This window comes from Fusarium pseudograminearum, chromosome 1 (genome assembly GCF_000303195.2).
Source record: "Fusarium pseudograminearum CS3096 chromosome 1, whole genome shotgun sequence".
Taxonomy (NCBI): domain Eukaryota; kingdom Fungi; phylum Ascomycota; class Sordariomycetes; order Hypocreales; family Nectriaceae; genus Fusarium; species Fusarium pseudograminearum.
Window position 1 is genome coordinate 5,913,069 of NC_031951.1, and position 22,687 is coordinate 5,935,755.

Genomic DNA, 22,687 nt, shown 5'->3' on the forward strand with positions numbered 1-22,687 from the left:
ATCCGGTATGGTGTAGTGGCTAACATTTCGCGCTCTCATAACCTGAGAGATCAGTACCGCGGAGCCCAGGGTTCGATTCCCTGTACCGGAGTTTATGTTTTGCACTTTGTGTTACCTGTACAGCATCATGTGCAGGCAATCCTTTTTGTCGCTGATACATATTCCCTTGTTTTCAGTTTGACAATTGTATAATTTAGCCGTTTTTTATTTTTCCTGATAATACTGTTTAGCCGTTTAGAAACTTTAGTTGGCTGCTCAAAAAATGAACTCTAACATCATTCCTGCATTGCTACACCATTGTTACTGGCTCTATCGTATCCATATCCCAGACTGCCTAAACAGTGATCATACCAATATCGTATTGCTAATTCATTAACTGCTTCTCTAAAGCATCCTGGTCTTACATCGTATCTCTTGTTATATCGTATTGATCCTTCATTCGTAAAGTTGGTAAAAGTATACCTACCCTAAAGCAGGATTGGCATGGTTGCTCATTGGTGACGAAAAGTTTCATACTCGGTGAGCATAGATAATTAGTTTGTTGACGTCTGGATCCTTTGTCTACGGTCGTTTCATGGGGTCTTCTGTCATTGATTTTGTCTGTTTACTGTTGTCGAATGGCTTGAATGTGTTCATCACAACGAGTAATCCATTTATTCCACTCACCCCCGTTCAATGTTATTTTGTGCTTGCACAGACTAATAGGCTTGCACCATCGTTTTGACATCGAGCAACGGCAGCTAATTTTCCCACCTCTCCTATTGTCCCATCAATTACTTTGTGCCAAGTATAGCTACAAAGGATTAGATGAATCCAAACTCTCGAAAGCCAACTCTTGTGGGCAGATCGAGTCAACTGCGTCTCTTCTGGTGGCAGAGCTAGCTTGATATGGTGATCATAGACCTTCTCGATCAAGCCGTGGCACGATTTGTCACCGCGAGACTGTACAATGCCGGGAATTGGAATGTAAACGCGAGCCAATAAAGTTGGAGGATGGACCATGTGTTCGAGGCAGAGGGTGAGATGGATCAAAGGGCAGCAACTCAAAACACGAAAGAGAATAGCCCAGCAAAGAATGATGGGTGCGCTCGGTGACGCGAGTGGTCCGTCCGAGTAGGATTTACGGCTACGGCACGGCACGGCTTTCATGATGCAAGTCTTTTCAACCTTGGGGCGTGACATAGATGGCTTTTTCGCTGATCGAGTCGCCTGAGACTTGTTGGCCAAGGAAGAAGGCGCCATGATGGGCGGGGGAATCACATTTAGCGAGGCCTATGTAATTTCGAGGTTGGATTGTGTTGAATTAAAAAATCCAACATCGGCCGCCCGAGGAGACCGGAGAGTGTCGGCAGTTGGTGATGAGAGGCCCGGAGGTCCGGGGCGGAGGTGAACCACTGGGGAAAAGAACATGAATGGCATTGAACTTGATTCCTGACAGCGAAACATGTGACGGCGAGTAATGATGAAGCATCAATGTACGTCATGACAGAGACAAAAAGACAAGGGCATTTGACCCAAATCAAGGGACGATCGCAAAAATGCGTAGAAATGGAGCGGGTGGGCAACTGTAGGGCTCTTAGTGGCCGCCTTGGTGGACTCTGCAGTGTCGGCAACGGCAGTGAGAGGCGTGGCAGCGGGGATTGAAGTGGACCTGGAGGAGTAGTAAGAGGAGGGGCAGAAGAAGAAAGTATTCGAATGGTTGATGAATGAATGGACTGGAGTGGGTTGGGAAAGGTGTTGGTCAAACCTGTGATACTGTTACGGACGAGTGTTTGTTTGTCAAGAATGCCGTGGGAGCCTAGATCAGATTCAGGTAGGTGATACATTTAATGCACGTAAGATAGAATGCAAGTGCGTTCCAAAAAGTGAAGCCAGTCTTTTTGTCGTTACTACGCGACCGTCTGTGTTTCGCTGGTGTACAGGTACAGGTGAAAGACAGTCAGTATCCCTGTCTCACCTCCTTCGGGATGCCACAAAGGGACAAGGACAATGGGACCATGCAATGCAGGTGTAACGAAACAGCAGTAGCCATACGTTACTTTGCAGCTGTGCCCCTGCAAAGTCGAGATGCTGCTCTTCATCAAAGACATCCTCATCTATTCAAATGAAATGAGATGAGATATGTCACCGTGTGTGATCGTCTTTGTTCCGACTTGACCGAGTCGATCAGTTCCTTGTTGGTGTTTGGGTTCCAGTCCTTGTAGGATAGCATGCAGAGAGGCTGGTATAATGGTGATTCACTTCCCCATCACTTTGCTAATTTACATAGTGTAACCGTCAAACAAAGTCAAAGGCTTGGCTTGGAGGGTGCCTATCGCAACGTTGATACCATGGGTATCATGTCCCCCACCTCATTTCATGAATCATTCATCCCATTCCATATCCTAAAGGCCTAAACAGGTTCAGGCTATCTTTCATTACGGGACATTTCACATCTCGTGTCTTATTCCCGAGCTTAATTAGAGAAACAATCCTCATCCCAGGTCATACGGATACATATCCTGGGTGTCCTGAAGGAAATTACAAGCCCAAGCGCACCTGGCACAGCTCAACGTGACCAATATTCCCACCACGCCACGCCCAACAACATACCATAAAGTGACCATTTCCCATTATTGACTTGTCTATAACTTACTGCGCTCTGTATGTACGTCCATCGGTTACCACGGACACATATGCACAGCACTATTCGCTTCTGAGCTTGCATTTAACTACCTAGCTAGGCAATTGCATCGCTTGAACGATTCATTTCCTTCCAAAAACAAGGTTCCGAACCCGATTCAACATAAACTCAAACTCAAAACCCAACCTCCAATATCCCCCAGACTTGAGAGAGATAACAACAACGTGCCCAGCCCTCAACGCTACAGGGATACAATACCGGATACTGGAGAACACTAGGCCATCGACTTGCGCCCCCATCGAACCTTGAAGTAGTGGATTCATCACCACTGTCACTAATCAAGGTCAGTCATTCAGTCAGTCAGTCAGTCGCTGGAAGAACCCGAGGTCAATTGTGAAGACAGCCCCTAAAAAAGGTGGACAGGAAGTATCACCCAATCCATTGTTTCCCACCAAGCCCAAAAACAAAACAAGCAGAAAATAAATAAAAAGACACTCTCAAACAGCGACGAGACAAACGACCAGACAGAAGGAGTCACAGACAGTAAAGACAAGCGACAAAAAGACCCGCTCCGATCCCCGGTTTCCCAATCTCTGGACTTCTCTTTTTCCATTAGCATTAGCCTTCAGGTGGTGCTAGCCTGTAACTAGTACCTACCTGACTTGGAGCTAGTGATTAGTAGTCACGCCCTTGCTTTCTGCTCTGCTCTGCTCTGCTCTGCTTTGCTTTGGCTCCAGACTTTTGGCTTTGTCTTTGGCTTTCGCTTTTTAGCTTTCGCTTTTGGGTCTCTTTTTTATTTTGCGGGCATCGTTCGCTGCTCGCTACTGCATTTGACTTGACCTGACTGCCCTGAACCGCGGTCGGGTTTCTCCTGCTGTTTCTACCTTTGCTAGGTCCCTCTCTTTCTCCTTCCCCGTCTGTCACAGTCACAAGGCCTGACTCCGGCTTTGGCTCCTGCTGCTGCTGCCCTTTTGGAGGACCCACGATCAACCATCCACAATCTTGGCTGTCAACGTCGATCTTGACTTCCTCTGGCTTCCTTTTTCTCATTTGACTTCTCCTCTCCTTCTTTTTCTTTTTGTTTCCTCTCGTCCATTTTCGTTCGCTCTCTTTGGAGTGACACTGTCTGCATCTGTTCAACATACATCATCAATTCGAATCGCCTCTCATGTTCGCGTTATAGAAGGAGCCTCTGGCCAATTTCTCCTCTCTTCTCCTCTCGTCACCGAACCCCTTGAACCTCCGACTCTCCATCAGCGCTCCTTCGACCTTCGCCAAGACACGAGCCATTCCTTAAACCACATTCTCCCTTGACGCATTTCCAGAGGATCCCTTGCGCCAAGGTACGTTTCTGTAGCTTTGAGAAATGATACAACACCAAACCCATTGAGCATCAACTCGTCACCCCACCTTGATTCCGAATACTTCAACCTAGTCACATCCGATTTCTCCCTTGTTCATCTTTTGACGGCGGTACCATAGGCTAACGGCCAATTTCTCTCAAACAGTTTCGCCATCTAAATAAACGACCGTTGCTCGACTTCACCCCCTACCCTCCTTCAAATTCGCTAGACCTTGATTTGGTTCTAAGCGACTCCCGACGACCCGACAGCGCGGAGCCATGAACACGCCCCACGCCCCCCGAACAACGACGGCCCTGTCCCTCGACAATAACTCTCACGACGCAGCAAACAATTCTTTCAGAGGTCGTGATACCTCCCTTCGCTCAACTTCCCGTCCCATACCCGTTTCAGCTCATCCGTCTTCCCGTGCCGGTGCATCCCTTACACCAAACCACCATCGACACGACCACGCCTATGCCACACTGTCCACCAGCCCTTTGACGTCCTTTACGCTTCCTGATGTCTCTGTCACCACGCCTCCACTTGCTCATTTCCGCGCCGATACAATAGCACCCTCTTCTATACAAGACGGTGAATTACCGCCTGCGCAACCAAACACACTGTCTATCGGCTCACCCGCGGTCCCGAGACGCTCTGTCAGTCCCGTCGGCTCCTTGCGTATCTCGACTGATTTCTCTCGGCGCCCGACGACCCCGGATCGCCGCGAATCTTTTAACAACAACGGCAATGGCAGTGGCTCATCACGAGGCTCGTTGACGTTGAACCACAAGGCTTCGTCCAACAGCCTGCATCCTCTTTCAAGGACCCCGAGCCTAAAAGCTGCTTTAACAAACAGCCTTGGATCAGTCAGTGGAACGAGTAGCCTCGTACCTAGTCCTATCATTTCTGCCATGGGAGATATGACGCCTCTTCCGAGCCCGCTCATGTCAGGTGATTCCCCTGGACCCTGGAAGAGGCTGAGCGCAGGTTCTTCGTCACCACCCCAAAAACGCCTAACAAGTGTTGGAGAGGGTTCTGTCCTGGTCACAAGCGCAGGTGAATCGATTGATGCGGCACTTACGCATGGTGCTAAACGCAAGATATATTCCACTCTCGAGCCTGACGATCATGTAAAGATACAATCATCAACAAACCAGCCACCAACACAACATACACGAAACCGAAGCGTTAGCGATTACAAGCCTGATCCTATGAACATACCTAAGAGACAAATATCAGTATCTACACGGCCAAACAAGGACGCTCCCCCACGAGAGCACCAGATCCGACGGGAACTCAACTTGGCTGAATCACGAGGCCTTGCACCTACAGTCGTCAAACCGCCAACTCCTCCTCCAAGCGAGTCGTCACGGGATTCGGGAGACGGAGCTGGCAAACCCAGAGGTCCCAGTTTTGAGTACTTTGAAGCGAACGGACGTAACGATAAGAAGCGACGACGATGGCGAGCTGTGCGAATGCTTGGTCAGGGAACGTTCAGCAGGGTCATGCTGGCAACAAGTCAGACAGAACCCGACGAAGACGCCCCTGAAGTTGACCACGGAAGGCTTACACCGACAGCCGAACAAAGTCTGGATCGCAAGTCGTTGGTAGCAGTCAAAGTCTGCGAGCACGGTCCGAAGGGAGGTGCCAGCGAGGAACGCGTTGAGATGAGTTTGAAGCGCGAGCTTGAGATCATGCTCTCCATACACCACCCCTCGTTAGTCGATTTAAAGGCGTGGAGCATTGAACCTACCCGAGCCATTCTTGTCTTGAGTTATTGCCCAGGAGGCGACATGTTCGACATCGCTACATCCCATCACTCTGTGCTCAAAGAGCCTTTGCTGCGAAGGATATTTGCCGAGTTGGTTGGTGCGGTGAGCTATCTCCACGAGAGGAGAATTGTTCACCGAGATATAAAACTCGAGAGTAAGTCGATTGTTTCTGAGCATTGCAGCCTGAACTAAAGATTTCTAGATTTGCTTGTTAACCTCACCCCTTCCGAACTCGCGGATCCATCAATTGACTGGGCGACTTACCCCTATTCAGTAGTCATCTTGAGTGATTTGGGACTTTCGAGACGAATTGCAGATGATGAGAAGCTCGAGACTCGGTGTGGATCTGAAGACTACGCAGCCCCTGAGGTTATCATGGGTCAACCCTACGACGGCCGAGCGACTGATGCCTGGTCGCTTGGCGTACTACTTTACGCCCTTCTCGAGGCACGACTTCCATTTGACCCTCACCCGGGCATGAGCGATGCGCACCGCATGCGAAGTCGTACTAGCCACCGTATTGCCAGAGTCGAATGGAAATGGGTCGAGTATGTTGGCGATGACACTGATCACGATGGTGATGAGGCCAAATTCAAGGCCAAGGGTCTCCTTGGTGCCATGGAGATCACCGAAGGGTTATTGAGGCGTGCCAGGGGTCGATGGACCGTTGACAAGGTAGCCAAAACACCTTGGGTCCAGGGCGCGATCAATGTCGAGGGGGGCTTACGCTTCCGAGAAGAGAAGGACGGTGAAGAAGTCTCTTGATATCACCCAATCGACTTAAATCGCCAAATTTGATTGATCTTGTCCTTTCATATCAGACTTAGTATCAAGCGCTGGCCATATTTGACTTGATACTTATTAACCTCCCCAACTGTGCTGCGACGACCAGCAAGAGTTTCCTTTACTTTAAACACTTACAATCCCTCGTGGGCACCTTCTTCAGGAGACGAAGACTTAGAGAGAGTTCGTCTGAACATATCATTATGACCGTTTCGAATCATTGAGACACAACGACGGTATACTGGGTTTCTTTGACAACGACTACATGACGGAACAGGCGGCAGATGGACAACGAATTGACCAAATTAAGAAGAATGACGGAGCGGCAAAGGGAGCAACGGAAGGTGTTGGGTTCATGGGTATTAGTATCATGGGGTTCGGTTGTTGTGTAATTTTAGCATTTGTTTCCTTGTCTTTTTGTTCCTTTTTTGCCTCTTCTTCTTCTTCTTCTCTCACTACATCTTTTCTGTTTGACCATCTTTTGGTCCTCATTCCTTTGTTTTCTTCTTTTGTTTCTTCTCTACTCTTGGGATTACCCACTCTGTTTCTTCGCTTTTACTTTACATCATACCACTTGTAGGCTTTTGGGAGTAGAAAAAGGTTATACCAAAAATGGATAGAAAGGTGTTTTTGAGATTCATCTGTATGTTTACGTTGGAAAATAAGCTCATACTGAAGGGCCGTTTATAAACTTTACCCGTTCACTCTGTTTATGCTATGTCTTGTTTATATGTTCTTAAGCTTACTTTGCTCTGCCAACGACTCAACGTTGGTACAGCTACCGGGCAATCCGCTATGGAATTGTGTTTTGGCTCTTAGTTGCACGTTGCATTGATGCCACTAATTTCGCTTTAAACTTAATCTATTGCATTCCCATGTGAACGTGCTCATGCTTATCTTGACGTCGTGTCTGACCTCGGGGGTATTATTCGTTCCCCCACTCCTCCTCTTCCTCCTCATGCTCCTCGTGGGGCTGATTCCTTGGAATAGGACCGTAATTGTTATCAGCTGAGACACTAAACACCGATTCGTGGACTTGCTTTTTCTTGAGGAACGAAACAAGATCTCTGACCATTCTTATCCATCAAATATGATTTATGATTAACCATCAAGTGCTGGGTTGAGATATAGCGTGGCCAATGGAATGTTTGTACAGTATCTGGGTAAGTATTCAGGCTAATTCAGCTGTTTACGCCTTACTGCCTGTGCCCGACCCCCTATCTTTTGCCCAGGGAAAAGGAACAAAAGAAGAACGGATAGAACACGTAGACGATATCAAGCAACTTGTAAAGGTTGTCAGACTCGATGCCGTATCGAGAAGTTTGCACCGGCTGGGCTGTAAGCTATGTCTCGGAGCATTCAGCTTGAGACGCGGATACGGAGTCGACAGCCGTAGGTGGCTTGCCCTATCGCTGATCTCGGCCTTGGCGGCGGCTGCTCCAGATCCCGTCCTGGACCCTGTCAAAAGACAAACTCGGAGCCAATGTTGAATGCTATTAAGTATGCAATACGTAAAACTCATGGCAAAATCGCAATGAGTGCTTATGGGTCATAATGACGAGCTTGCACGATTGCGCGAGATGGAAACACGGCTTGATCTCCGAATATGAAGCAGAGCAGAGCAGGGAACAGGGGTGGCCGGCATTGACTAAAGCGGATGCAAGGCTCGGCTACGCTGTCTTGCAGGAGCTCTGAAGCACGGAGACGAACGCTACGCTACCAGAGCAACCCGAAATAGAATATCACAGGCTTGCCGTCATGACGAGTTACACTCTCGGCCATATCCGAGGTTGATCTCTGAGGGCATTTGAAGATATCATGAGATATATCTCATATCAAGCAGTAATCTCTGAACGCCATAAGCCCATTCAAAGTGATTCGGCCGCTCTCTCGGCCGAGTCAATGTCGACAAGGGAACCGTTGCTGGACGGACCAGGGGGCTGGGTGGCATGTCATGGCTCCAGCAACCATGGAACGTTCCATTTTCAGCACACGTACCGACACCCTCCCTCATGGCGAGCTACGCGACAGCCTAATCGCACTGAATCTAGTATGACTCTGGAGTGATCAAACCACTCCAAAGGAGACGGCTTGATAATGCGAGTCTTGAACCATGAAGATCTGCTAACCTTGGTCGTTTGATAATCCGGCCCTCGTCCGCTCTATTTCAGGCGACACATGGTACTGTGATGGGCAGACGAACCTAGACAAGGCCCCAGTGGATGAGAGGGAACACCAATTTGTAGGCTATCGGCGGGAGCCGGCTTGGCTACATAGCCAGTAAGAACCACAGCCTTCGATCCCCCACATAGCTGTGATTTCTCTCCCTTTACCAGATAACCAATGTCAGACCGTAATCGTTGTTTGATTGGCACATGCCCATTGAAGATCGATAAAGTAGAATGTGTCGAGGTACTGAGCTCCTCAGTTGAGTAGGTGATTCGAGATTCCGATTCGTGGTCGAGCAGCAATCCTCTGAGGACGACAACATATGGCTCGGTCCTCAGTTAGCCACTAAGACCAACTCTTGGTGTGGCCTCAGAAAGAGCAGGTAACAAAGCGTGGCGCCGCCACGGCCGAAGGGATCCGGCTTTCAGCAGAGTTTCCAAGCCCCGAGCCTTTCCTAATTCTTCTTGTTTTGTGTCCTTGATCCTAGACCTGCTTGATGAGCGTTTCTGCTGTACCAGAGACACCCAAACAATATTGGTTTGGTAAGGACAGTAATTAGTGTGTTAATCAACTGGAGGAGATGATCAATTAAACGAAGCCTTCTGGAACAGCTTCCAGTTCAGTCCCTGTGTGTGTGTCTGTTCAGGCTTCTCAGCCGCCTAACAAACACAATACAGAACGGAATGCTCATCCTCGGCAGATTTCGCTTCAATCGGTACGAGGCCCCAGAGCCGTATCGACCAGACATGATTGGTGCTTATAACTTGGGGTGGTGGCTCCGTCTTGTTCACCTTCTGCTTCAGGCAATCATGGTCGCATGCTCTCACAAGCCCACCCCTGAAAACTCATTTCTCAGTGGTCGAGTCTCATCGGTCCCAGGGATGGTGCAGTCCGTTCAGTGCAGCCTTATCGGCCCTTCTTTTTGTGTGGTGCTGAATCTCGAATTCGCAATTCGTTCTATCGCGTCCTTGTCTCTAGCCTCTCCACGAGTTGCCTCTGCACCGCCCATCAACTCAAAGGTTGTTGTTGAGAGTCATGGCATTGTGATGAATCTGTGGCTGATGGTCTCTATCGGGGCTCGATTTCATCCTTCATAAATGCCTGCTGCTGCTGGACTGAGAAGGTCCTGTTATCTCCCTCAAGAACCCGCTCCAGCCTCCCTCTAGACAGTAGATTGGGTTGCCTTTCTGGGAAATTTTGGCGAAGGAACTTTTGCTGGCGCTTTCTCACGCGCATTACTTGGCGTTCTGGCCGTCGACGCTCCCCGTCTTTTTTCTGGCTCTCATCGCACTGACGGTCCTATCACAGCACCGCCCATATCTCCTAGCCGGTGCGTCAAGTCTGGGGAACGATAACGTTAGCAAGCCCTGGCCGTTGCTTTGGTGCGACTCACTGCTATTGTCCTACAGCGTCAGGCACCCCAGTCCTAGTGGTGTCCGCTAGACTGCCAGTGCGCTTTGTTCTGCTTTGCTCTGCTCGGTTCTGGTACGGCTCCAACGCTCTTCCACTTATTATTGTTATACGTACCGATAGTCATGGGCACTTCTGCCCGCCTATTCATCCTCCCGCTCTTGAACCTCCATCTGAGCTTGAGCTCTCCTGCTCGCCACATTGACGAGTTATGAATTCTCGCATTGGCGACTGAGGACATAGCCGAGGCCTTCGACTCGCCTCAGTCTGTCACTGACTGCCTCTCTGCCAACAGACCGGGCATCTCACGTCCGGCCTGGGCACCACCGGCGACATGTTTAACAATCCAGCAGGCGGGTCTCGCCATTCGAACAACAACGAAGATCCGTCGTATGGTTTCGCCGATCAAGGATGGCACAGGTTCAGCATGAACAACAATAACACCAACAACTTCTCGACTGGTCATTCGCAACCGTACCATGATTCTAGCGCATCCTACGGCGACTCGTCCGGCATGGACTGGGCCCCAACTCCATCGGCGGAATATGAGATGCGATTCGATCAGCAAGACACCATGTCTCAAGATGTTGAACTCGACGATATGAGTTCTTCTAATGGGGGAGGTGGAGGTGGCGTTGGTCGTCTGGTTGCGCATTTCGAGAACAAGTCCTTTGCGCCGCCATTACCTCTCAGACCATCAAATGTCGTAACGAGTCCAGTACATCAGGACCCTCCCGTTTCCTCGCCGTTTGGAAACTTCAGTGTCGCATCGCCAATCGTTACGAGCCCTCTCGCCAGTCCTTCAGAACCAAATTATGGACTTTTGAGTGGCCACTCAAGAGTTAACAGTCCTCTCGTTAGCCCGCCGCCCGCCCTCGCTTTTGGCGGCTTTCATGACATCCCATCAGTTCACAGTTCAAATATTGGATCATCATCCGGACCCTTTGGAAGTATGAACAGCTTCATGGTCAACAACAACAGAGTAACGACCCCGATGGAATCAACCCCCATGGCTGGTTCGTCGATGATGCATAATACAACCCTGAACAACAAAATCACTCCGTCCAGTACAGCGACCCCGGGCGTCCCAGGTACACCTGGGTTCGCCATTTGGCGACCACCCGTGCCAACGACCTCTAAGCCCTCTTTCGATCAGCAGCAAGGTAGCGGCACTTCCTCAAACGCTGGTGGTTATTTTGCAAAGCCACCAATTCCCTCAACACCTAAACCCGTGATGAACGCTGGAAGCCAGTTGGTATTGGATTTCAATACCAACTCCAGCTTCAATGTTAAAGGCAAGGCTCCCGCCAAGCCGCCTGCGAAACCACCCAGACCTACTCGACAGCCTTCGCGATCGTCGATATCCACACCAGTACCCTTTAGCCCTCCTATCAAACGTGAACCCTCCACGCCGCAATTATCTCAAGTCTCGACATCCTCCATCGTTTCACCAGTATGTATCCCGTAGCTCGGTGTAGGATTGCTGATGCTGACTCAAGCCTAGAACGAAAGAAGAAGTTCAGTATCCCAAAAGTCACAAATGGGAAGCCGTCCCTCAAGAGAACAGGTTCCTGCCGAAGCATGGGAATCATTCAAGAATACCATTCGAACGCTGTACCTCGAAGAGAGGAAGCCACTCAAAGAGGTCATGTCAGTCATGGCCGACAAGTATGGTTTCCAAGCTACGTAAGTCTCCATACACATACCCCGTCAGTGCCATTTCTCATTCTAGCCAGGCCCAAAATGTACAAGACTCGGTTCTCACAATGGGGATTCGTTAAGAACAACACCGAGGATGAGGTCAAACGCCTGTTGTCAATGAAGTTCCAACGCGATGCCGAAGGAAAGGTTTCGGAATTCGTTCGTAACGGGAAAGTCGTCAATCTGGGTACATATCTGAAAAGAAAAGGCGTGACTGAATATGATCTGGTCGATTTCGAGTTACCGGCTGATCTGCCGGCGCATATCCGATGTCGAACCCCAACTCCACCTCCTACGCCAGGGTACCTTCAATCGCCAGATCTCATCCGGGCCCAAGAGACGATCGTCACCAATATGAGGAAAGCCTTTCTGCAATGTCGGCAATTCGAGGTGGAAACAGATGCTCAAGTTGGGTGGCAGTCGGTTATGGTGTGGGGAGCTGGTTCCAGCGATCTCCTCCTCGAAGCCAACTATTATTTTGAAATGAAGGATCACGATCAAGGCGGTGACTTCTTGATGAAGGCATTCTCACAACTCGAGTCGGATTTGAAGAAGCTCTCTCCACAAGGCATCATAGAGCTGCTTCTGGGCATGGTTCATCGTGATCCAGGCATGATGACTGCGCTCTCCAAGTATCTCTCAGCTTATTCGATGACCAACTTTGAGCGATCGCATCCCTTGCGGCAGATCTTTGCCTGCTTATATGAGGTTCAGCAGAAACATGGCCCACAGACACTTTCGGAGCTGCTCTGGGGAAGCATAACCACTATTGCTGAGGAATTGGAAGCGATTTATGGGCGCAAGCATCCTTATGTGGCCCGAACATGGGTCGATCTGGCTACGTTTTATAACCACGTTAGTCAAGAGCGATTGGAAAAACTGGTGGGAGAACTCCGACTTTTGCAGCGGCAAATGGAGCAGCAGCTTGGCCCCGAAAGTGCCGATGTTCTCGTACTGCGCTATACAATCATCCAGTTGATGTTCGCCGCACGTCCTCAATCCGACGCGACGAAACAAGCGACCATCGACTTCTGGCACCATATGAGAGGGATGGGGCTTCTCTTCCCTGTCCGCAGCCAGCAACCAAACGTTTTCTGCTACCACAGTCCTGTGAAGGTAGATCCGTGGACCAAGCGATGTCGGCGTCGGTACGAATCTGGTGTTGCGTTTCTCGAGGAACATGTTGGTGTTCGTGTTATCGTATACTTTGAAGAAGATTTCCACACAACGGAGCACGCACCGGAGCATATGCCGTCAATGCACCAACAGCGCCAATATCAACAACACCAACATCAGCACCGACAGTCGCAGCAACACCAACATCAGCAGCAGCAACAACAGCAGCAACGCCCGCAACAATTGCAGGCACAAGATTCGTGGGCGGCTGCAATGGAGCAGCACATGTCGAGCACGAAATATTCGTTCCTCTGAGCAGGTTCTCAGTCCGTTTATTGTTCTTAGTCCTGATGCTTATTCGACCCATCAGGACCCGACGCATGTAATTCGACGAAGCCGCCGTTTTCAGCAAGTTCGGGTGGTGAAGGCGGCTTCAAAGACTAAGTGATGCCCATTGTGCTGTGCATGTATAGCACGTATCAGGGCACACGAAACTTTTTGATTCAATCATTATCCCAATGATATGTACACAGCCTGGAGTCTTGGTACCAAACATTGTTTTCTTTCTGTTTTTGACGTGTCACGGACCGGCGTTTATTGGGTTTTTGTTAAGGTAGCTGGGGCGACGCGAAGGAACACGGGATCCTTGAACAATTTGGTTTTGGTTGATTATGAAATGACACCCTTTGTATAATAGTAACGGATGCGCACCGAGCTTCTGATGAGACGAGACTGGGAAGACGACGGAGTTTGGACGAATAAGGCATGGTATTCGAGAGACGACAGCGCGCTAAGAGAAGAGAAGAAGTTATGAAGATGATACGGAGTATGTCATACCGCATTAGGCAGGTGAAGATGGAGGTGAAGCTGAAGCTGAACGAGAAGGTGTGCGGCGTGGAGAGGAGACTGGCAAAGGAAGGAAGGAAGCATGCAAATAAAGCTCTCAAAAAATGAGGGCAGGCGATACCCCGGGCCTAAAAAAAACTGTCAATAGTGACTCAAAGTAATTACTACTACTTACCATAGACATCAACGCATATATGAAAACCCTTTACTGTTCACGTTGCTCGCTTCTTGTTACTCTCCGCATGATGCCCCTCCGACACCATAGTATATCCGGTCCATTCCCGGCGCAAAACTTAAACCTCGATGATTTTCATCATGGCGACTCCACCACCCTCAACCCGCCATCATGCGCCTAACCCGTCCTTCAGTCCTTGCAGGCAGTTCTTCCATCTCATACCAGCGCCTGTACTCTTCTTCTCGCATAATCAGAGGTTAGAAAACTCTCCAATTGGCATCTGTTAGCGACCCATCATGCTAACTCTGTGGTTCTCCAGAGAACGACGTCCTGTTTCTGCGACAAAAGGGCACCAGAGGTCCTAAATGGCGTCTTACATCCCCTCTTCGCCCTGATGGTCGTATACGTCTTGGATATGGAGCTACCATCAATGCGTCTGATCTTATCGGTCGCCGTCTGCTTGACAGTGTAGTTGACAGTTCCGACCGTAAAGTCGATATACATGAACCGACCATGGGCGCCTATATCCTTAACAGCGAACGAATGGCTACACCGGTATTAAATGATATCAATCCTCTTAGGAAGGCCATTACTAACCCAATTATTTCTCAGATTTACCCCCATCATGCAAGTTTCATCGTGTCGCTACTCGACTTGAACCTTTCTCAGCCCAGCGAAGAAGACTACGATCCAGAGACTAAGGAACCACCTCCACCGCTCGAGATATTCGAAGCCGGTACAGGAATGGGGAGCCTGACACTATACCTAGCTCGTGCCCTAAATGCAGCCAATCCAGCCGTACCTCCCATACTACGAGACGCTCTCTGCACTGCACGCTACAAATCTCAAGATCACAGCCTTGAGTTATCCGACGAAGTTCAAGCTGCCTTCGATGCCTATCGCTCGAGTCGCCGTGCCGTCCTTCACACTCTTGATCAAAACGCGAAACACTCAGGCGGTGCAAACAAGCTAGTACGCCAATTTCGACGCTCTCTATACTATCCTACTGTGGATTTTCATGTCGGCTCTATTGGCGACTACGTTGCATCTCGTCTTGCCGAGACGGACGAAAAGCCTATATTCTCTCACGCAATTCTTGACCTTCCCTCAGTCGAGGACTACGCATCACCGGTCATCCAAGCTCTTCACCCCAATGGTCTGCTTGTCGTCTTTGCGCCTTCCATAAGCCAGATCGCCCGGTTCCAAGCATGGATCTCAAAAACGAAACAACCTTTGCGCCAGGAGAGGGTTATTGAACTCGACGTATCAACGACAGCGGACGGTGTGCTTGATACTGGTGGCGGTAAAGAATGGGATGTCAAGACTGTTGTTCCAAGATCAGATCCTGAAGCAATCCCTGTTCAAGTAATGCGACCCAAGGTCGGTGATCGCCTCTCTGGCGGTGGGTTTATAGGTGTTTACAGGCGATGGCCCAACGAGGAGGCGATCACCCAAGTTGAGTCTGCTGGTGAAGAGATTATTTCTGATACAGAAGGAAAAGTTGATTCTAGCGAGGACATTGTTTCTGATACTGAAGAAACAATCGATTCTGAAAAGACAGCCGAGATCGAGTCGACAAAGACCGAATGAGATAAATGATACTTGTACCATTCATATGTATCTTGCTTCAATGCAGCAAATTTGTACAAGTTGTAACATTAGACACATAGAAAAAACCACATAGAGACACAATGGGAGAATGGTCATAGTGAAAGAATAATAATATGTCGCTTGCTATATCGTTCTGGTTTCCCAAAGCATGAATGGGTATCTCTATGCAACATGCTGCTCAAACATCAAAAAGTAGGTCATATCCTCCACACATTCAATCATCAAGATTTCATAATCACATCTCATCCTCCTTTTTTTCCTCCTTTGCACTCCTATCTCTCCCCAGTTTGCGCGGAGTGTCAATGTCCAGCATTTCCATCAAGAATTAAAAAAAAAAAAGCAACTTTTTCCCACCCAAGAGTAAAAATAAATAAAACAAAAAATACCATTGCATCCAGTGCGTGGTCAAACCCCGACCTGCGGCACTGAAAATTAATCAAACAGATAAAAAGAAAGTAAAAAAGCTACACTGGCAGTGTAGAAAGAAAAGAAAAATGTGCATCGCCAAATGTAGACGTGGTCTTGTTGTCTTGTTTTTGTCGTATGGCCTCTTTTTTTGAGGTAATGAATGGGCTTGCGCCGCATGGAATCTTCCAACCTTTAATGCTTTCCAATTATACTTGGGTATGTTGCGCAATTTTGTGACCAAGGAAAAAAGTAGAGGGGGAAGAAAAAGAAATATGTGTTTAGACACTGGTGATGCGCTCGAGAGGAGCTCGTGCGCAACAAACCATGAGCTTGAGGCTTGTACCAAGCTCTTCAGACTCAGAGAGCAGAGACTTGTCGCTCCAGATGCTCTTCCCAGAAGTGTTTTCTGCTGCGTTCTCGTAGCATCGAGTGTACCACCATCGACCAACGCGGCTGACCATCTTGGTGATACCCTCGTCGGCCAAGGGGCTGTTGTCGCTCATCATCTCGGACAGACTTGGCTGGTCGGCAGCGGCCTTGCTTTTTCCCTTGTCTGCCTTGCCGTTCGAGCGAGTGGCGGTGCTTGCAACAGGCACGCCCACGCGCGCTGCCTTGATTGTGGTGAAACCAACCTTGCCAAGCAGGCGTACAATGAGATCTGCGGTGGACCCAAGGCTAGTATCCGGAGTCTTCTCATTGATTCTCTCCTTGAGATGGCGAACAGTTCGTCGACCTCGGTTGCCCATGTTGTTGAGGTCAACATCGAGAATGGACAACTCGATGAAACCGCCAGGCTTCAACACGCGGCGAGCTTCCGTGAGGATGCTGCGGTAGTAAGCTTCGGGTGCTGCGACGGGGAATCGGTACACAACAGCAGTGAAGCTCTGAGGGGCAAAAGGGAACTTGTCGAGATGAGAGTTGTACTGGATCTGGTGGTGGTTTGGGGGACTGAGTGGGAAGCTTGACGAGGCACTCTTCAAGTCTTCAGGGAGAGGGGCGCGAGGAGACAGATTGAAGAAGGTAGCAGCTGGATATGTTTCGGCAGCGTAGAAAGACCAATCATCGTTACCAAGGCCGTCAATGACCAAGATGGAGTGTCGCTTCAGCGAACCTTCAACGGGAACAAGTTCGTGACGAACATCGCTGAAGAGGACATGGCCAAAGGTCAGCCACTTGCTTACCGTCATTGATCCTACTCTGAGGTTGACCTGTGCAAGTGGAGATCCATCTTCTGAAGAGGAGCTTGCATCAGATCGCCTTGTCTTGCGAGACGATCGACTGCTTTGTCGCGACATCTCAACAGCTGTAGCCGCTTCAGCGTCTTTGTCTCCGTTGCTTGGGACAAGGTCTACAGCAGGGAAGGGAGTAGTTGGGCTTGGGTGCGGCTGGAAAGCCGCTCTCAGGCGTTCAGTCATATCAGCGCTGCAGGTGCTAGAGATGGTCGTTGCCTTGGATTGACGAATCGCCTTCTTGTCAAAGGTGATTGTCGGCGACTCCAGAGGCTTCTCCTTGCTAGCTAGCTTCGTCTCGTAAGTCTCAAGATGGAATGGCGTACCTCTTGAGGACGTTGCTGAAGGAAGTGGCTTGGAGACGTCGTCCTCAAGAAGATCATCGTACTCATCCCACACCTCGTCTTCTACAGGTGGATCATGGGGTTGTGGGATGACAGCTGTGGAGCCGGAGAATGCGAGAATACCAGAACAGCTCGAGCTGGATGTGCCAATGGTGCTCTCAGAGTCCTTGCGGGGTGAGAAGGCCAAGAACTCCTTCTCCACTCGGTTCAGTTCAGGAGGAATAGAGTCCCGAGAGGAAGGGTTGTTGGTGCTTCCCGCTGTTGAACCGTCGGTGGTGAGTTCTGGAACAGGAGTGGAGGGTCGAGAAGGAGAAGGACCCTTGGCAACCGAATCTGGATCATAGACAACAAGGTTCTCAGGAACCAAGTGCATGCTAGCTCTGAATGGTCGGGAGAAGCTCATAGGAGATACATGTTCATGCTCAGGACGATTGCTTACAACCTTGGGAATCCTTCCAACTTGAGGAAGTCTGCTTCGACGACCAGTAGTGATAGTTGGCACGGTTGGCTGTGCACTAGGCTGGAGAGTAAGCTTCTTTGGCGCCGCGCCATGCTGAATAACAGGGACCCAGGTCTTGGCCCTGATCTCAGCGCTCGCCCTTCTTGAGGATAGCACAGGAGCTGCAGGTCGTGCCAGAGAGTCGCTTGACGATCGCATCTCTGGTGTACCTTGGGGCAGCTCAGGAGTGTTACCAACACTGGGCGATTTGGAATAGACCTCAGCAGCCCTCAGGACATCCTGAATGTCCATCGGCTCACTGTCTTCCTGTTCCGATGAGTCCATCATGGCGTAGAAGGCCAAGGGCTTCTTCTCAACCACTTTGACAGTAGCAGAAACTTGCTCACCCTGCTTGTTCTGCTGGCTTTGCGATGATCTGCCAAACAGGTTCCACTTGCGAGGCGAGCGAGGCCTCTTGACAAGTTTCTTTGGCGCAGGATGCGACTTCACCTCATATGAAATCTCCCGTTGCAGTTCAAAGTGAGAATCATCAGACATGATGCTAGTGTCGAAACTAGTCATGGGTGAAGATGCATAGCCGGAAGTGTTGATAGGCTGAGGCAACTTGAGAGGGTCGTCGGGGGAGGCGCGCAAACGCTGAACCGACCGTCGGAAAGCAAGTGTTGACTTCATCGCAGGACCTTCGGAGTCACTGCTCTCAGAGGGTCGACGAGCTCCAAAAGCAGGATGGGCAGGACGTGACATGGGCGAGGGCCAGAGAGTGTTTCGGGGCTTCTGGTGAGAGGCCGGCAACTGAGAACTACCCAGCCTTGCATCATCATGTGCCAAACTCTGGGAACTTCCATTTCGGGAGATTTCAGAGCTGGCGTTTCGGTTCTCGATAACCTCACCTCCAGCGATGACCACTGGGTTCATACGGTCTGACAGAAAGGAATCATTGCTAGAACGGGGTTCTTGCGACGCCTGGTTGCGAGTCACGTTGCTGACACTGCCACTGCGTCTCTTGGCCGCGCCGAGTCGTCCATAACCTTCGTGGCCAGTGCCAGCCGCGGGGCCCTTGCGAATAAGCTTCTTCTCCTTCTCGGGCTTCTCAGGTTGTACTGTGCTGGAATTCTTTCGGCGACCAAAGAATCGTGAGAAAGAGGAGCTAGACACGTGTGGGCTCGGTGTGCGTGTCATTCGAGGTGGCTCAACGCCCTTTCCCTTCTTTAACTCGGCGGCAGGCTTTGCTGCGGGTTGAGCGTATACCTCACCTTTGATGGGAAGCTGAGAAGTCGACGCCGTCCTACCCGAATGGGTGTACTGGGGCTTGGGTGGTGCAAGAGCTCCGGCGACAGCAGACTCACTTCCTCGTCGCTCGGTTGGGAGAGACTGGGTAGAAAGGTTGCTGTGAATGATTGGCACTGGATTGAACAACTGGGAGTGCATGTCGGGAGTGCCATCTCTGCTGGGTCGTGAAGGGGGATTGGATCTTGGTGAGGCCGAGGTATCGGCATTTCTCTCAGGAGAAGGTGATCGCAAAACAGGCCTTGACACCTTGCGTACCGACTTCGGTGACGAAGTATCTTCCCGGAAGTACTGTGAAGACTTGCGTGGTGGAGGGCTTGGGGGCGGTGGAGGCAGGTTCTTGGTCTTCTTCTTGATGATGGTGGCTTCTCGAACAGTTGAGTTGGATGACGAAGAAGTAAGAGACTCCCTCACGGCTGCTAGGCCATGAGGGTCGATAGGAATAGCCTCGACTTCATTTCCAGTTGTCCTTCGGGTGACAGGAGGTCTGTTCAAGAGAACAGGGCTTTGAAGCCGACCCTTATTCTGATTACTGCGAACAGGTGCGAGCAGACAAGGCGATTGGGATGCAATTGAAGTTGGCGTGGTGTCGCGACTATAAGGCCCCGGTCCAGGTGACTCGGAGAACCTTGTAGACGGGCTTCCACTAGTCCCAGAGAATAATAGGCTGGCTGGAGTTGGGGGCGGCAGGTCGTGTGTGGCTAAGCGAAATGGGACCTCGATTCGGTTATCTGAGCCATCCGAGGGCCGTCGAATGTTTCGATAACGGTCCAGTTCAGGGTAGATGACTGGTGACCTGGAATGTTTCTTTACATCAACAACTTCAGCAATTTGAATCTCAGCGGGGCTGCAGGTAAGTTCTCTGTCCAAGTGGAAGCCAAACACAGGCTCAACGGAGCCGTGTCGTTTGTGCTGGGCTGAAGAAGAGGAAGAATCCGTTCGGGAAGAACCGTTGCGGGTAGTGTTGCTGTCACCAGAAAGTGATGGCTTCTTCCTTCGCAAGCCATTTGGGTTGGGTCTTGTGTTGTCAATGGATTGTGTTGATGAGGATGATCCGGAAGCTCCATGTTGGTTAGCAGCTGATCGGGCGGATGCTGAAGTAGATGAAGACCCCCACGACTGTGCTTGGTGACTAATGCTAGGTCGTGAAATGGGCTGAGGAAGAGAAGGTCTTCGAGTAGTGGTAGAAGAAGTAGTGGTAGGTTGAGGTTGAGTTGCCCTGGTAGTTGGTGTTGGACGAGAGATGGAAGAGGGCTTGGGCAATGATCGTGGAACATCTTCCCTCTTTGCTGGTCTGTTGAGTGACTTTGGAACATTTGATGAAGAAGGTCCTGATTCAGATCCATATCCATATCCGTGCCCAAATCCAAGACCAGGCCGTCTGATGCGAGATGGTTCCGAGGGCCTGGCTGGCAGACCAGACCCCAATCTGTGAGATTCCATCTTCCAACCTTTTAAGATCGAGTCCGTGTAACTGTTACCATATTTCACCGAGGACGAAGGGGAGTTGTATATGAGAGAGAGTCGAGGACCGTTAATCGGAAAAAGCAGAGCGAGCAAAGCGAGCAGTCGAGGTCGTCGTTATGTTATTAGTGTGGAGGGGAATTGGCTTTCCTTTCACTGTGATGGTGTGGATAGATAATCAGCTAGAAGAGGTCTAGTTCGACGGTGATGGTGTGAAGAGTGGGATAAAGCCGCGTTTAAACCTCGTAGTCGTGAGAGCAGGCGCTTCGGTTGATGTGATAGTAGTAGCGTGCCTCAGCAGGTTGGAGTGTAAGTGGAGGTAGTAGTGTTGATTAAGACAAGAGAGACAAAAGAGAAGAATGATCCCAAGATAATCAGTGGCAACAAGAGAATGAATATAGAAAAAAGAATAGAGTAATAGGTAATAGCGGGGAGGGCCGAGACGGAGAACGGGAGCATATTACTCTATGTAGTATTTAGGCAATGAAAATGGGCGAGAGTCTTCCTGGGGGTGGTCATGATCATGAGTGGACAATGACATTCGGTACATGAGTACCTGAAGAGGAGGGTGAGGGTACATTGGGAGGTGACTGTGGCGTATTCTTTTTTTTGCAGAGATGATCCTTGCTTGTTGCTGTCGACCCCTGGTTTAGAGCGATGTGTGTGTGCTGCAGGCATAGCCCTGTCTGTCCCTGGTCAAGGTCTGGCAATTGATGGCATGGCATCGCGTATTGTAGCGACTTTCTTTGGCTTCGGTTGAGGTGGAGTGCAGTAGGGAAAAAAGCCCTCCTCTTTACTCTGTACTAACCGACAACCTATCAAGGTGAGTCATCCGTTTGGTCAGTCAGGAAATAGGTAGCCAGAGCGGAGCCTATACACTTCAACTGCGCCGCGTTCCTCCTTCGGGGTGCATGTCGATACCGTCCAGTAGAAAAGGTCTCATGCCTTTTCTACGAGGTGATTGGGCATCACATCCCAGCAGCGATTTGCACTGCGAATCCTGGTCACTTTTGTACGGACCCTTGGGATGAGTGGGTACTACTCAAAACACTCATCATCAAATACAGACATATCACGGTGACTGGACACTCGGGAATGGGCTGGACTATCTGCACCGTTAGTAGCGGAGCGGTCCTGAAAGGGATGGGCCGATACTATATCCAATCTCGAGTCTCGATAGCTTCACTCTCAGGAGGTGATGGATGATGGATGGATGGACTAGGTATATATTCTGTTGGTAAGAAACAAGAAACAATAACAACCCAAAACGGAAATACGAAAAAAAAAACCAACAGTAAGAAACTTGGTATCGAATAAGATCCAATACCTCATCAAAATAGCAAAAAAGCCTGACCAAAAACTGATGCGGGTGCAGGGGCATACTGGGGATCTGTGGGTGTTGAACACCAAAAGCAGACGCAACCAACTTGAACAAGATAGTTGAGGAGGGGGTGACGGGGCAGGCAAATAGTCTACGCAACTGACACATAATCTTTTCTCGCTGACGACTCATCTTTCTTCCTGTCAACGACACATCTATTCCATCTCTCCGGAGCCGAAGTGTAAAAGCCGTCCTCACACAACCATCAACGACAGTGAGTGAGGGTGTGTGTGCGTGTGAAACAATAAACAGACATCACTGTGATAGTTTCGGCGCTTCTTCCTTTTTCTCTTCTTCTTCAGCACAATATGCGACGTCGTTGCGAAGCATCTGCATGTCTAAGACATGCATATCAAATGTCTCACTTTGGCACACTCTCACAGGCCGATCTAACCTGCATGTCTCTCAATGTCTTGCCCCCAATTCTAGCCTCACTTTTTAAAATCAGTTTTTGTTATCATGGGCGTCAGCAGCAAGAAACGCCAGGCACACGAGAAATGTGCTTTCGTCGAGTAGGTTCATCACGACTGATGGCCGTTACTTTGTTAGATTCACATGCATAGAT

The 22,687-nt window shown here is 49.8% G+C and overlaps 4 protein-coding genes across 4 annotated transcripts, besides 4 other annotated features; 3 read left to right on the forward strand and 1 right to left on the reverse strand.

The window, feature by feature from the left end:
* The first annotated feature begins 2,966 nt into the window (after positions 1-2,966).
* Positions 2,967-2,993: a microsatellite.
* A 326-nt stretch (positions 2,994-3,319) lies between these two features.
* Positions 3,320-3,353: a microsatellite.
* Positions 3,354-4,244: 891 nt separating this feature from the next.
* Positions 4,245-6,503, forward strand: FPSE_09966 (uncharacterized protein; the record flags this gene model as incomplete). The annotated part of the gene is made up of 2 exons (XM_009263083.1): positions 4,245-5,892; positions 5,941-6,503. 2 exons carry the CDS (start codon positions 4,245-4,247, stop codon positions 6,501-6,503), a joined length of 2,211 nt encoding a protein of 736 aa, XP_009261358.1.
* Positions 6,504-6,933: 430 nt separating this feature from the next.
* Positions 6,934-6,972: a repeat region.
* A 3,462-nt stretch (positions 6,973-10,434) lies between these two features.
* FPSE_09967 (uncharacterized protein) lies at positions 10,435-13,232 on the forward strand (the record flags this gene model as incomplete). The annotated part of the gene is made up of 3 exons (XM_009263084.1): positions 10,435-11,553; positions 11,605-11,786; positions 11,837-13,232. 3 exons carry the CDS (start codon positions 10,435-10,437, stop codon positions 13,230-13,232), a joined length of 2,697 nt encoding a protein of 898 aa, XP_009261359.1.
* Positions 13,061-13,166: a microsatellite.
* An 877-nt stretch (positions 13,233-14,109) lies between the features above and the next one.
* Positions 14,110-15,528, forward strand: FPSE_09968 (uncharacterized protein; the record flags this gene model as incomplete). Its single annotated transcript, XM_009263085.1, has 3 exons — positions 14,110-14,194; positions 14,258-14,493; positions 14,551-15,528. The coding sequence occupies 3 exons, from the start codon at positions 14,110-14,112 to the stop codon at positions 15,526-15,528; spliced, it is 1,299 nt and encodes a 432-aa protein (XP_009261360.1).
* Positions 15,529-16,235: 707 nt separating this feature from the next.
* On the reverse strand, positions 16,236-20,720 carry FPSE_09969 (uncharacterized protein; the record flags this gene model as incomplete). Its single annotated transcript, XM_009263086.1, has 1 exon — positions 16,236-20,720. The coding sequence occupies one exon, from the start codon at positions 20,718-20,720 to the stop codon at positions 16,236-16,238; it is 4,485 nt and encodes a 1,494-aa protein (XP_009261361.1).
* Positions 20,721-22,687: the final 1,967 nt, after the last annotated feature.